The sequence below is a fragment of the Molothrus ater genome, chromosome 18 (assembly GCF_012460135.2).
Source record: "Molothrus ater isolate BHLD 08-10-18 breed brown headed cowbird chromosome 18, BPBGC_Mater_1.1, whole genome shotgun sequence".
Lineage (NCBI taxonomy): Eukaryota > Metazoa > Chordata > Aves > Passeriformes > Icteridae > Molothrus > Molothrus ater.
In genome coordinates, this window is record NC_050495.2 from 11,037,620 (window position 1) to 11,051,851 (window position 14,232).

Here is a 14,232-nt window from a genome sequence, read left to right on the forward strand (position 1 = left end):
CGGGCCCAGGTTAAACGCTCCGAAATGCTCCGCCGAATTCACTGCGCGGGGCTGCCTGGACTGTCCTAGTGCTGAATCTTCCCTGTGTGCTCGAGGTCTCTCTATGAAGAGCAGCTATTTCAACATCATCGTTATTCATTTGCGTCTGAAATCTGCTTTCTGTCTCAGAGAGGAATTTTTCTCTACTTTTGAAAAAAACATATCCCCCCCCACACACACACATCACACACACACACATTCCCCAAACAGAGTTCTTTGTTTTGTTAAAGACAACGCTTGGAAAAAAGTGTTCAAGGACACTTTTTTTTTTTTTGCATTTGTAACATCAAGCCTAATTAAGAATGCTTGGACCTCCTATTCACGATCCAATATTGTCACTTAAACTATTCTGTGGAAAATAGTGAACTTGGCTCATGTGAGGGCATCACAAACTACAGAGCTTTCCAAAAGCTCAAACCCAGCACTTGAATTAAATAGTGGTGGAACTGAAAAAGCATTCTGGGTACTGATGTGCAAATGAGCGCACCAAGCTTCCAACTTTCAAAATATTACATTAACACTTAAGGCCACACAGTGCCCTCAGCCTGTACACCAGATTTCTTCTGCTTTCGATAGGAACTGTTTGTCTCTATTGCAATCAGAATATAACCAGTTTTGTTACTGCACTATGTGTGCGAACACCCTGATATGAACATATACTTTGGGAAATTCGTGGTGGAGTGGTAGCAACGCTGACAAACCCAGCTTAAGTACACCCTATTATGTAGATAACACAGTGCTCGTATTCTCTTAAGTCCCACAGGCACACAAGTTGTACTTGCTACTGTGAGGAAAATGATTGTGTTTAACTCACTAGCCAGGCTGCAAGCACACACAGACGTGGAGCAGTTAAAGAATCTGGAATTTGCTTATCTTTCCTAGTGGCTTTGGACAGTTGTGTGCCTTTCCCCCAGTGGTTTATTAATTTGCTTTCTTTTAGCCCCCAGCCTCCTGACATGGTTCCTGCTTCCTATTTCAGTTCCCTCCTCGCCTGTTCTTTGTCTCTCCTCTAGGCAGGGGGAGGGGGGTCCTGCCTCTCTCACAGCACTTTCCTCAGAACTTTCTCCAGTTGCCACGGAATGTTCTGGTTTCAGCTTCCAGCCCTCCTGTTTAAAAGGCACCATTCCACACACCCTGCCTGCTTCTTGGGTAAAAGCTGACAAAACCCCAAAGCATGGCTGTTTTCTTGGCAAGTGACCCACTCACACTTGCCACGAGGATGCCAGATCAGCACACTGGGAGCTCACACTGGGAGCAGTCGCTGGATGCTCGTTCAAGATGACAGGCAGCACCTTGCAGTCCCGGGGAAGCACAGGGACACTGACACAGCGCCTTGGCTCCTCAGCACCGTGCCATGGCAGAGCCTGCAGCTCTCCTCTTGGCACTTACAGGCTTTGCACACTGCTCACTGCACCCTACAGCTCCACCAGCACACTAAAGGACTGCTGCTTAGAACGTTTTCTGGTCCCAAGCTTACCCTGTCTCCGAATATGAGACTATCAAAGTAGCCACTCAACTAGCATGTGTTAAAACATTGCCCAATTTCTTCTGAAAAGGAACACGTACTAAACACACTGAGCAAAAATTGGGCTCATCACTATGAACAGACTTGTGAGGTGAAATTCCCTAAATTTAACGTGATGACTAAATGGCATTTCTCCATACATAACTGTGTAAGCACACAGGAATGATTGCCTTTGAACTCAATTACCTTCACAACTAGCAAGTCACTTTCTGAAGACAAAGTTCCAGATAATGTGAAAGAAAGTTTGAAATTTCAATTTTGAAATGTATGTTTTCTGTATCTAATATTTCCTCTCCTTTTTAGATGATTCATAATCTATTTTCTTTGTCATCTTCTGTGCTGGAATGTGCTGAACTTTTTTTGAATCCATCCCTCTTTTAAATAAAGGCATTTTCTTCAGCTACTTTATTCAGCTTCTCACTATTTCCTGTCTCACTTCTGCTCAAGGGAATTCCTGAGGTGTCCCTAAATGTTTTGCAGCTGCCTGGTGCCTGCTGAAGCACTCTGATTGGTATTTCAATAGTATTAATAATCTCCTTTTCTCCAAACATGTGTGTACCATTTGGGACTCCACATTGTACATTGCTCGCTTCACTGCAGATCAATTGCTACTGGCCTTACTCAGAAGTGCAGACCTTAAATTGGTGTGCAAATATAGGAGGTAACAAAAGACTGTTACACTTGAATCTGTTCAAACATATTTGGGTATATGTTAATTAGAGTTGAGTCATACCTATTTGTTCAACACTTTCAACTTGTGAATCTGTGTAGGTCTTGAGGCTACTGAAATTTTTCAGAATAGTCCCATTATTATACTCTTTAAGAAGGTTAGTCACTGTTTCACAGGGATTATAATATTAGCAGGGACATTTGTGCATAGCACTTGTGCCAGCTAATCAGTCATATGAACCATTTCCTTTCTATGCATGTTCCACAGAAATACACAGCACTGAGCAGTTTGTGGCACACTTGCAATTTCAGTGGGTAGCTGTCAGTTTTTCTGAGCTTTCACCGATATTTTAATTAACTGCTACTGATATAATAAGCAATTAATTCAGCATTCATTACTTATTCGGTTGATTATTACTTAAATTTAGTTTTTAAAGCTTGCTCAGTTTATTATTAGGAATCATCCCATGAGAATGCCAAGCCTGGCAGCAAGGATTCTCAGACTTGGAGACAGCAGTTTCCTCTGTAACCCAGACGTGGGTTTAGTGATTTGTCAGCTTTCTCCTCTAGAAGCAGATGAAAACTCTTTAAAAATACCCAGCACCCTCACAAAACTGACAGCAATAGGATGGGATGTGATGCTGTGGAAAGTACACAGGAAGACTTACTTTAAAAAGAGAAAACAGCACTGTTTGATTTTCCTCGTTTTGATCACTCTCCTCACTGCACCGGGTGCTGTGGACTCTCTGTGTTGCATGGCAGTCCCCGACAAAGTGTGGGGAACTGGTGTTAAACTGTACAACTTTTAATTGTTATACTAATTTTACAGTCTTGGAAGCCAACCTTTGATACTTAATCTCCCTTTTGTTCCCCTCATTTCTTCAGTCTGCTCAGTTTAACTTATTCTAGACTGCCTGGAACCAAAGCAACCTGACCCATTCAAAACAAGATTGCCACATTAGGGATCTGTGCAACCTGGAAATACAACCTAGGATTCCATCTCCTTGACTCCCAGTGAATTAGGCATTCATGCCTACCTAAGCAAACCTGACAGACAACTTTTTCTCCTAAAACATACATTACAATACATTCCTAAATATGCAATGCAAGCACAAAGGTTTGGTATTTACAGATTAACAGCTAAACTGTGCTTTTCCCCAGGAAAACTCCTACCTAGATAACAAGTAATCTTACATTTAGAAAAGTTAATCCTAGAAGACAACTAGGAACAGCTACATCTTTACATTTTACAACATTCAAAAGAGACACAACCTTCTGTCTTTTGGCTCAAGAGTTAATTAAGATGTGATTGCATCAACTCTCAGAGTCACTTCACCTCAGGCAATCAGTATTATGCTTCCATTGAAGATTCAGCACTATGGATTTAAAAAATCTTACCTTTTGATAGAGCGTTTTCAAAATATCTTTCCTCCAAACAGGCATGGAGCTGGCCCTTAGTCAACTCATTATAGCTCATTATAGTTTTGTCTCCCCTTCAGCACAGCAGTTCTTCCCTGAAATACAATGATAGGGTTAATTAGTAGCCAGTTCTTAAATCAAAGCACAATTCATAGGGTAAATTTGCAGAACTGTAAAAATTAAATAAAACCAAACACCAAAACTGAACAAAAACCCACAGAAAAACCACCTTCAAATGAACCAATTCTCTATATGCCTTCAGTTGCAGTTACCCTTTTTTCATGAGGAAACTCTGGCAGGTGGTTACAGTCAAACACCCAACATTCTTAAGATCATAAGTACTCAGATCACCGTTACCATTTGATACAGATTATTTTTCCCTGGGCAGGTGATCGTTTCTGAGAGGATATGAAATGTCAAGATCCTTGCCTCACCTGAAATCATGATTTCATTTCCTCCCTGTCACCTTCTCCCCAGTTTCTGAATCCTGCAGAAATCCCACCACTGAAGTAGAAATGCAGTGTGTAGCCAGCCCACACAGCATCAGCTGATTGCCAGTGTAGTCTGCAGCTTCTGGCATGAGGTGAATTACCAAAACCACAAGGGCTGTACTACCAGAGCAGCTCTTAAGCTAAAATGACCTTCTCAGTGCACTGTGAATAAACTTGATATCCACAAGCATTTGAGTTATTTATTAGAATATAAAAGAGGAGGAAAAAACCTCAAACCTGACTAGGTGAGCACGCACTGCTTATTTTTAACAAGGTACTTTATGTGATTTTAATAAAGCATTACATGAGTTATCACAATTAATTTCATACTCACAGTGTATGTATTGTACAATGATAAGTTTTACATGGTTATCCAAAACACTTGCAAGCCTCTTCTCAACTTACTTTGTTTGCATCTCACTATCTCATGTAAGTAAAACTCTTACTCAAGCTAAAATACTGATTGTTTTAGAAAGAATTTCAGAATTTGACTCATAATGAAGTAGCTTATTTAAATTTGATAGTTTGACCTAAAACCTAAATGCATTAGCTCCCAAGCTCTGAGCTCCAGTTACCATCCTCGCTATGGAAACATGACAGTTTCAATCATTCTGCAGCAACTGCACATTCCTCTTGTGCAAAAATAAAACTGAGGCACAAGTAAAGGAAAAGACTTGCTCAGGATCAGTGTAAGCAGGACTGAAATTTGTAGATGATTTTTTGAAATGCATTTTTCTCCAGGCCTCCATCATTCAGATCTTGCTGATGAGCTATGTGCCATTTCAGTCACATTCCTGTCTCTGGTGAAACAAACACTCCTGCTTTTCCCCAGTCATTGATTCCAGGCTGTGTCATGTTCCTGAAGTGTTTGATGAGACAGATGCAGTCTTTGTCCACCTGCTGAATATCTTTTAGAATTTTGCTTTCCTTATCTTATCAGGAATATTCTAAGAGAACTGCTGAGGGGATGCACTCCCAGTTTATCAGCTAGTCATTCATAGGACTGCATGATCATTTGTGAGTTTTACTCCAGATCTGAACCTTCCTTCTGTGTCACCTGACATTACAGGCAATGGCTCCCAGGAGAGACTGACTGTGGTGCAAGTTACAGCCTTTGGAATGTTCCCTCTGCTGCACTTCATCCAGATTTCCTAAATGGAATGACTGCAGTTTAAAAAACACACATACACATTTTAATAAAAAAGATGGCAATTCACATACTCCATCTTCCATCAGTGCCCACTATAAAGCTCAATTAACCTTCTGAGCAGATCTCAGTCTCTTGCATCTCCTTTCATTTGCTCTCTGGTTCTACTGGGGGCTTTTATCCCTTCTGACATGATATCCAATTTTCTATTCATATTTTCCTTTTTCCCTTCTCTGACTGACTTTTTTTTTTTCCTTTTTCTTTAATAAGGTTTTATCATTTGCACTCTATTTTCTAGTTTTGACTGCAGTCCTCAGGGGACATAATTTATCAATTCCCAGTCACCCACCCTTCAGTTCTTTTTCCAGCTGTTGCACCTTATTTGCTCTGGTCAGAGCCACCCTGTTCTCTAAGCACCATATCACATAAAACACCTTCAGATTAAAAAATTCACAGCAGTTCTCACAAGAAATAAAAGTAACATTACTCTGTTCACAACCTGGAAACAATCTCTGTTGAACAGAAGCTTAAAAGATGGTGCTGTTATAAACTAATATAAACTACTTTAAATATCCTAACCAATTAAAAAGTGTTAATTTGGCTACCAAAAATCAGACTAATTATCTTTATTAATGAAATTCTTTCTCCCTTCAGGTAATTAAGGACAATACTCAACACTGAAAGAAGTTTTTAGGTGCCTAAATTCCTTATACCCTTTGCTTGAATAACTTTCTGAGAAAAAAAGAATTTAAGAGCTCACTGAGCAGCTGGATGTTAAGAACACTATGGAAACATAAACCAGGAATACAAAAACCAGTCAGTAACTAAATATTCACACCATGTACTTTATTGACATCTTTGTTAATTCAGCCCTCACTTTGAAAAATAATTTGAAGTTAGACTCAGTTTATGAGATTTGGAATGAATTTGTAAGAACAACTAGCAGTAAGTTCTGAAATTAACCATGATCTACTGCACAAAAGAGGGGAGCTCTTAATTCCTGACTGAGCATTCAGAATCTGTATTTTTCTCAATGTTTTTCCTTTCACTAAAAAGAACCACAAATGTGGACTGATTGTATGGCTAGATTCAGTTGAGGCATGGACAAGTTCAGCTCCATCTGAAGTAAATAGGAAAAAATTTGTACCAGGGTCAAATCTCTGTCCCATGTTAGAAAAGGATATTGTTCACAAGGAATAATTAGAAAACCATGAACAAATATAGAGGGTAGGTGCATTTATATTTACCCTAGCTTAGCTGAACTAACAGTACCAGGAATAGCAATTCCATTTTATTTGAGATTCTATTTTAGCAAGCTCTGTATAAGCTTATATTAATAACAGTTCCTACTAAAAGAGTTTATGACAATAAAGGCTTCTTTCTTGATTAAAATGAGACAGAAAGGGAAATGCAGAGGCAGAGACTACAAATAGCAGTGTGGTTCCCATTGCACTAGCACTCTTTTTTCCCCTTTTCACTGCAAGTTAAAGAAGATTTAATGATTCCATAAAAAATCTATCACTGAAACTGTTGTAAGGTTAGGTCAATTTTGTAGTTGTAACTCAGAATTCTGTCTGAAGATGTGGCAGGTGTGTCTGTAAGTGCTCACACTGACGGGCCCCCACAATACAGGAGAGTGTATTTTTGGCTTTTTTTCCCCTAAAGTTAAGTTTTACATCTAGATACACCCTATAGAAACAGACTTTGCAGTAAGTTGAGATAGAAGAGCCTTCCTGAACATGGACAAAAAGATTTCTATAAATATTCGAATTTAGACAAAATATGACACAGAAACAAACTTGTAAACCAAAGTCCCGAACAACTATTAAATTGTATTTTCGTGTCATAAAAATACTTTTAATTTGAAATCCAATTGTTTGGCTTCTTGCGAAACAGCCTAACGCTGGAAATACTTGGCATTTTAAAGTTTGAAGGGGCCTTTAAAAAAATCCTTTCTCTATTTAATTAGCCTGCATTCAGAGCAGAGTTTCAGATGTCCCTGGGGCAAAGTGGTACGGTCAGGGCTCAGCTGAAAGGAGCCGTGAGAAAGCTCCGGCATGAAGTCCCGGTGTGACAAAGCAGCAGCTCGGGGAGGCTCCGCCGCGGGCAGTGCGGCAGCGCCGCCCGGGCCGGCAGCGCTGCGGAGCGCGGAGTGCCACAAATGCACAAATACACACCTGGCTCTGAGCGGGGCGGGCTGCGGGAGGGACCGCGGAGAGGCTGCTCCGGTTTAACCCCAGGGAAGGGCGCACGGCACCTCCCCTCGCGGGCAGCGAGACCCCCGGCTCCTCTCACACCTGCGGGGCCGCCGCCTCAGCGCACAGCTCCGCTCGCACCGTCCTCTCTCCCAGCCGAGCGCCCGGCTTCTCTCGCCGCCGCAGCCCGGCTGCCCTCACGGCCAAGCGCCTCAGCCGCGCCAGCACCGTCCCCGGGCCCCCGTCAGGGCTCTCGCACAGCCGGCTCATGCCGGCTCCCACAGCCGCCACAGCCTCGCACACATCACACTGACACGGGGCACAGGCACACGGATCTCACACACACAGATCACATGTGCGCGGATCTCACACATACACGGATCTCACACACATGGACCCCACAGACACAGACCGCAGAGATACACGAATCTCTCTCACACACAGGGATCTCACAGGCACACGATCCCTCACACATATGGATGTCACAGGCACACGGATCCCTCACACACACATGGATGTTACAAGCACACAGATCTCACACACACGGAGCTCACATACACACGGATCCCTCACACACACACGGATCCCTCACACACACGGATCTCCCACTCGGGCATCTCTCCCTCACACTCGCCCCTCACAGCGTTGCCCGCTCTTTCTGTGAGGCGGCGCGCGCGCTCTGCACAGGGCCCAGGGGGCGCTGCGCCGCCTCCCCTCAGGGCAGCGCGCGAAGCCGGCGGCGCGCGCCGCGCGCCCTTTCGCGGCCGCCGTCTCTCGCGAGAGGTCGCCGGGCGCGTGCGCGGCCCCGAGCGGTGCGCGAGGAGCGGCGGCGCTGAGGGGCGGCCGGGCGGGCCGGGCCCGACGCCACCATGAGCGGCACCCTGGCCAAGATCGCGGAGATTGAGGCGGAGGTACCGCACCGCCGCCCTCCGCCTCCTGCGGGACGGGCCGGGCGCCGAGCGCCGAACGGGGCGGACGCGGGGTTCGGGCCGGGGAGGGAGACGGCCGTGGGCAGCGCCCTGGAGGGGTGACGGGGCCCTGTCCACGGGCGTGGCGCAGGGGCCGAGGGCAGCTCCCGGTGTGAGCCCTCGGTCCTGTGCCCTTGCAGATGGCCCGGACGCAGAAGAACAAGGCCACCGCCCACCACCTGGGGCTGCTGAAGGCCCGTCTGGCCAAGCTGCGCCGGGAGCTCATCACCCCCAAGGGAGGCGGCGGCGGCGGCCCCGGGGAAGGTGCGTTGTCTGTGCAGGAGCTGTCCGAGAGCGGGAGGTTGATGGAAATCGATCTGATGGGGGGCTCTTGTCGCACAAATCGCGTCAGGTTATCTGCTACACAGTCATAGACTCACAGAAGGGTTTGGGTTGGAAGGGACCTTAAAGAACATTTCGTTCTACCCCCGTCATGGCGGGGACACCTTCCCCTAGGTCAGGTTGCTCGGAGCCCTGTTTAACCTGGCCTTGCACACTTGCAGGGATGGGGTAGCCACAGCTTCTCTGGGTAACCTGTTCCGTCCTTGCTTTCTCTAGTCCTGCCCGGTACAGGACCTCTAACCATGATTTCTGTCCCTTCCTAGGGCCATGGGCTGGAGCACTTCCTGAAGTGTAGGTGAAAGTGCTTTTGTATTTTGGCTCATACAGTCTTTGCAGAAATCTTAAGGCTTTTACACAAAGAAGCACCTTTGCAGCAGCCACCTGTTTTTATATATAAAGGTGTGAATTTCCTAAGCTGCAGTGCTTAAAGGGAATGCTCCACTTACACTAAAGTCAAACACAGTCCACTATGAAGCTTTGCAGCCAAGATTTTATTAGACAGGTACATGTCATGGAGTGTTACAAAGTGATGCAAGGCCATAAAGATTGTGAACAATCTGCTTCCCACCCTCTTCCTTCTTCTAGGAAAGCTTACTTGGCTTTTGCTAAGGCAATATTAAAAATAATAGTGTGTCTGCTGTCGAGAATATTAGAAGATAGAAAATGTCAATCATTAGACAAATATTTCTACTCCTTGCTTGCAGGTTTTGATGTTGCAAAGACAGGTGATGCCCGCATTGGCTTTGTGGGTTTTCCATCAGTGGGGAAATCCACTCTTCTAAGTAATCTTGCTGGTGTGTACTCTGAAGTGGCAGCCTATGAATTCACTACACTGACGACTGTGCCTGGAGTCATTAGGTACAAAGGAGCAAAGATCCAGGTGAGATCTTGTGTCTGTGAGGGTAGGATGGGCTATACAGATGCTGTGCTGTTAGGGTTGAGTGGTTTGGCCTGACATCAGCAGGTTAGAAGTGATGTGTAAAAGTGCTTGAGAATGCCTTGGAAATGTTTCCATGAGATATGGATTTCTCCCTGGTTTTTACTTTGCTCTGGAAAGAAGTTCCTGTGGTAGTTCTAATTATTCCCTATGAGATAATGTGTTCCACGGGATCAATATGGCACATGAGATAATACAAGATATAACAATCAGATCAGTCATACTCTGTTCAGATTTGCAGTAGAGTCAGCTGGTTTAGAAGGATAAAAGTAGGATTGATTTAATGAAGAATACTTTTCTCATGTGGTACTTTCCTCCCTGTGACCAAACAGCTGCTTGATCTGCCAGGAATTATTGAAGGGGCCAAAGATGGTAAAGGCAGAGGTCGGCAGGTCATTGCAGGTGAGTATGTGAGAGCTGGAGACAGCAGCCACTCACTGGTTCATTTAACACAGTGCAGAGAATGGAGGGTTCACTCACTGCTCTGATGCCTGTGAAAAGCTGGATTGTTTGCTGCACTTGGGCTGTCTCTGAGAAGCAGGAGCTGCTTTCATATTGTTGTTTTCAGTTCTGGCTTTGTGCACTTGCTGGGTTTGTGCTCTGCACTGACACTTCAGTGAAAGCACATTGCCAGGTTTGCAGGCAGATGTGATCCCATCCTAAACAAGGCTGCTGGTTTTATTTCCTCACCCAGTTAATTGTCCTCAGTCTGGTGTCTGAATGGAGACAGGAAGATTTTTCCAGCTCTGTCATTCTTACAGCATGTACAGATCTGTCTGTCAGTGATGCTTGGCCAGCACAATAAACTTCAGTCCTACGCTGTAGGTACTTAAAAATAACCAGTATGCTTTGAAAATAACCAGGCCTTCAGGGGTTTTGTAGTGCCATCAGCCCATGAGCCACACTGTGGTTGTTTTCTCTCAGGTTGTGTGAGCATGCTTTTTGAGAGGTGACTTTCTTTTTCTGGTTCTCAGTTGCTCGAACCTGTAATCTCATTCTCATTGTTCTGGACGTGCTGAAACCCCTTGGCCACAAGAAAATCATTGAGAATGAACTGGAGGGATTTGGAATTCGTCTGAATAGTAAGCCCCCCAATATTGGCTTTAAAAAAAAGGATAAAGGAGGCATTAACCTTACAGCCACAGTAAGTTGGAACTTTTCTTTAACCAAAATTAAAAACAAATTGCTTGGAGAAAGAGGCATTTGTAGTTGATGGTGTATGTCTGGGACCATACTGAGCTGTGTGTGACTTCTTCAGGAGCTGAACTGCTGCACAGTGCTGCAGTCAGTTACTTTCCTTAGAGGAAAGTATCCTTTATCCACACCTCTCCTGGAGCCTGACCACTTTCTTGCCCTCAAAACAGAGCCTCAGTTGCTTTCCACACATAACAAGCTTGAGATCCAAAGGAGAGCGTGCAAAAACTGCCTCTTACTTGGTAGCTACAATGTTCTTCCTGAGAGGATTGCTCAGAGTTTCAGGCCTTGCAGCCCATTTACCTGAATCTTTAAAAGCATAGAAATAGCCAGAGATAGCAGAAGTCAGAACTCTGCACTCTGATGATACCTGAAGTGTAGTTGTCTGGGCTCTGAACTAGAAGATACTTGGGTTGGTGTTGCAGCTGGTCCCAAACTGAAAGGAAGCACTGCTGAAATGTCTGATTGCAGCTCCCAGTGGGTCACTGATATCAATGAAGCTGTTAGGACTCAGGTCTGTTTTTCCCTCTCCCCAGAGCAGCTCTGGTGGAATCAGAGTCATGTCCAGTCAGTTCAAATGCAGCTATTCTTTCTAGTAATGCACATGCAGTGGTTGCTAGGTGACAGCACTGTTAACTGTAGCGCTGGATTTGGCTGTTAGCTCTGCCATTCCTTAACTCTGTGTCCGTGTGTGTGTGTCTGCTCAGTGTCCTCAGAGTGAGCTGGATGCTGAGACAGTGAAGAGCATCCTGGCAGAGTACAAAATCCACAACGCTGATGTCACCCTGCGCAGCGACGCCACCGCCGATGACCTGATTGACGTTGTGGAAGGGAACAGGTACTGCTGCTCCCTGCCTGTGCCACTCCTGCAGTCTGGGTTACAGACAAAAGAATTCTCTCTTGCTTTGCTTCCCACACAAGCTGAGCCACCAATGTGGCATCAGCAGAGAGATAAGCTTTTTAAAACCATTTTTTCTTTGCAGTGTGCTGCTGTCAGGTTGCTCTGACAATTTCTTTCTCTTTGCAGGGTTTACATCCCGTGCATTTATGTCCTAAATAAAATTGACCAAATTTCCATTGAAGAACTGGATATCATTTACAAAGTACCCCACTGTGTACCCATATCTGCTCATCATCGCTGGAACTTTGATGATCTGCTGGAGAAAATCTGGGACTACTTGAAACTAGTCCGAATGTGAGTCAAAATTGCTGCTTTCTGTGCAGTTAAGTGCATGGCTGAGACTGAAGAGGGTCTCAGGAATGGATGAGGAATATTTTGCAGTGCTTTTCTACCAACTGGTGTTTGCTTTGTAACCCAGAAATTGTGCTCGTCGTAGCTCTTGTGTGATAGCCACAAGTGCTGATTTGAATTTGTAGGGGAATTAAAGGAGATCTTGTGAATCCAACACCAAAGCACATCTTAAAAAATTCCTGAAAACATGGAACTCTAGTCAAACTTCGTGGTAACACTGTGATTCCAGATGTAATCATCTTTTTAGTCTGTCATGGATGCAGCTCTCTTGACAGAGCTTAGTTCTTAATCTAGAATTTCAGATATTTTTACTACAAGTTATTCCAGGTTTACCTCATAATTCTTAGGCATTTTTGGATGAACTTATGAATGAATTTACTAATACTCATAATACAGTAATTGTTGCCTTTTAAATTGATATCTATATTCCTGTAATAATATAGAATATGTTGTGAAAAGGCATTTCACAATCCCTTGTGTCTGTGGTTTAGGTATCTGTGTTATAGACTTCATCAGGTGCCTTTTCTAATATATGTTGAGGTTTTCCCAGAAAAAAAACCAAAAAGGCAAGTTGGAGCCATAATACTAAAGATGTTCTTTTCCAGCAACTCTTGCCATTTGGCTTTTTTTAAAGCACCTTTGGAAAGCTGACAAGTGAGAAACCTTTGCAGTTACAAGGGAGAACCCTCTGCAGCCACTGGCTGCCCAGCTGCATTTTCAGCTTAGGTCCACCAAAGATTTTGCAGTGTATCCATTGGCACCACTGGAGTAGTGGGACTTGGCCCACATGCTGGGGGTGACAGTGCAAATATCATGATGGGTTTGGAAAGGAAAGTTTTGGTATTGACTGATGGTTTCCATCTGTGTTACAGCTACACCAAACCTAAAGGGCAGCTCCCAGACTACACCTCTCCTGTGGTACTACCTTACTGCAAGACCACAGTGGAGGATTTTTGCATGAAGATCCACAAAAATCTCATCAAAGACTTTAAATAGTAAGTATTATTGTAAAAGAATATATAGAATAGAAAATAACTTGCCTTCAGATATATTATTTCATCCTCTTCTAAACTAGAAGGGAATACCAGGACCTTTTTTTAATGTTAAATTGAATAAATCTGCCTATGATAATCAAACTTAATACTTCAGTTGCTGTATTTGATGTTCTCATGCTCTTGGCTACATGAATGTCCTCTGTGGAGACAAATTTATGTTGCTATTTAAAAGCAGCACTAAACACAGCGTTGCAAGGCATTGTCCCATGCACTTGGGTACTCAGGAGAAATTCAGGCTTTGTTTTGTTCTGTTTCTAGTCCTAGTTCACACCAACCACTCAGCCAGGTACTTGTAGGAGAACAAAAATAGCTCTGAAGCATTGCTGTCTGTATTAGCTGTGGGACAGAAATAGCTGCTGTTCTGCTTGCATATCATACTTCTAAGCCTTTTAAATTTGATTTTTCTTCTTTCAGTGCACTGGTCTGGGGTTCATCTGTCAAACACAACCCTCAAAAAGTTGGTAAAGACCATACTCTTGAAGATGAGGATGTTATTCAGATTGTTAAGAAATAAAGTTATTCTTACATGGTTTGTTGCTGTGCCTGAAATTTGTCATTAATTGTAAGTGACAACCCCTCCCTGCCCCCTCCCAGTTTTTATTTAAAAATGGCCTTTTCTTATAGCACCTTGCTGCATGGTAAAAGTGACGTTTCTGGCCAACTTACACTGCAGGGGCTCATTCCAGCAGAACTTGCAGATGAAAAACTCTGGTTAAATGACTTTCACAAGGACAAAATCTTACAAGAAGCTTTGATTGCTGAGATAAGGTTCTGCTGCATGTACGTGTCCTTCCAAATTAGAAAAATGTTCACACATCAGGAATTAGTTTGTTCCAAGAACAAAACACGAAAAGCAGAGGCTAGAGAATCATATCTTATGAAACAATGCTAGAGGACAGAGTTCCAGCTGCATTTATCTGAAAGTGTTCCTCTTGGAATACTTCAAGGCTATTAATAGTGCTGCAGTTGTGGAAAAGCTGGGCAGTTCTGCTCAGGAGC

General features: G+C 43.8%; 1 protein-coding gene across 1 annotated transcript; it reads left to right on the plus strand.

Moving 5' to 3' along the window:
- Positions 1-8,279: 8,279 nt before the first annotated feature.
- On the plus strand, positions 8,280-13,765 carry DRG1 (developmentally regulated GTP binding protein 1). The gene is made up of 9 exons (XM_036393494.2): positions 8,280-8,396; positions 8,594-8,717; positions 9,500-9,675; positions 10,065-10,134; positions 10,707-10,876; positions 11,634-11,764; positions 11,954-12,121; positions 13,051-13,173; positions 13,648-13,765. Exons 1-9 carry the CDS (start codon positions 8,355-8,357, stop codon positions 13,745-13,747), a joined length of 1,104 nt encoding a protein of 367 aa, XP_036249387.1. The 5' UTR covers positions 8,280-8,354; the 3' UTR covers positions 13,748-13,765.
- Positions 13,766-14,232: the final 467 nt, after the last annotated feature.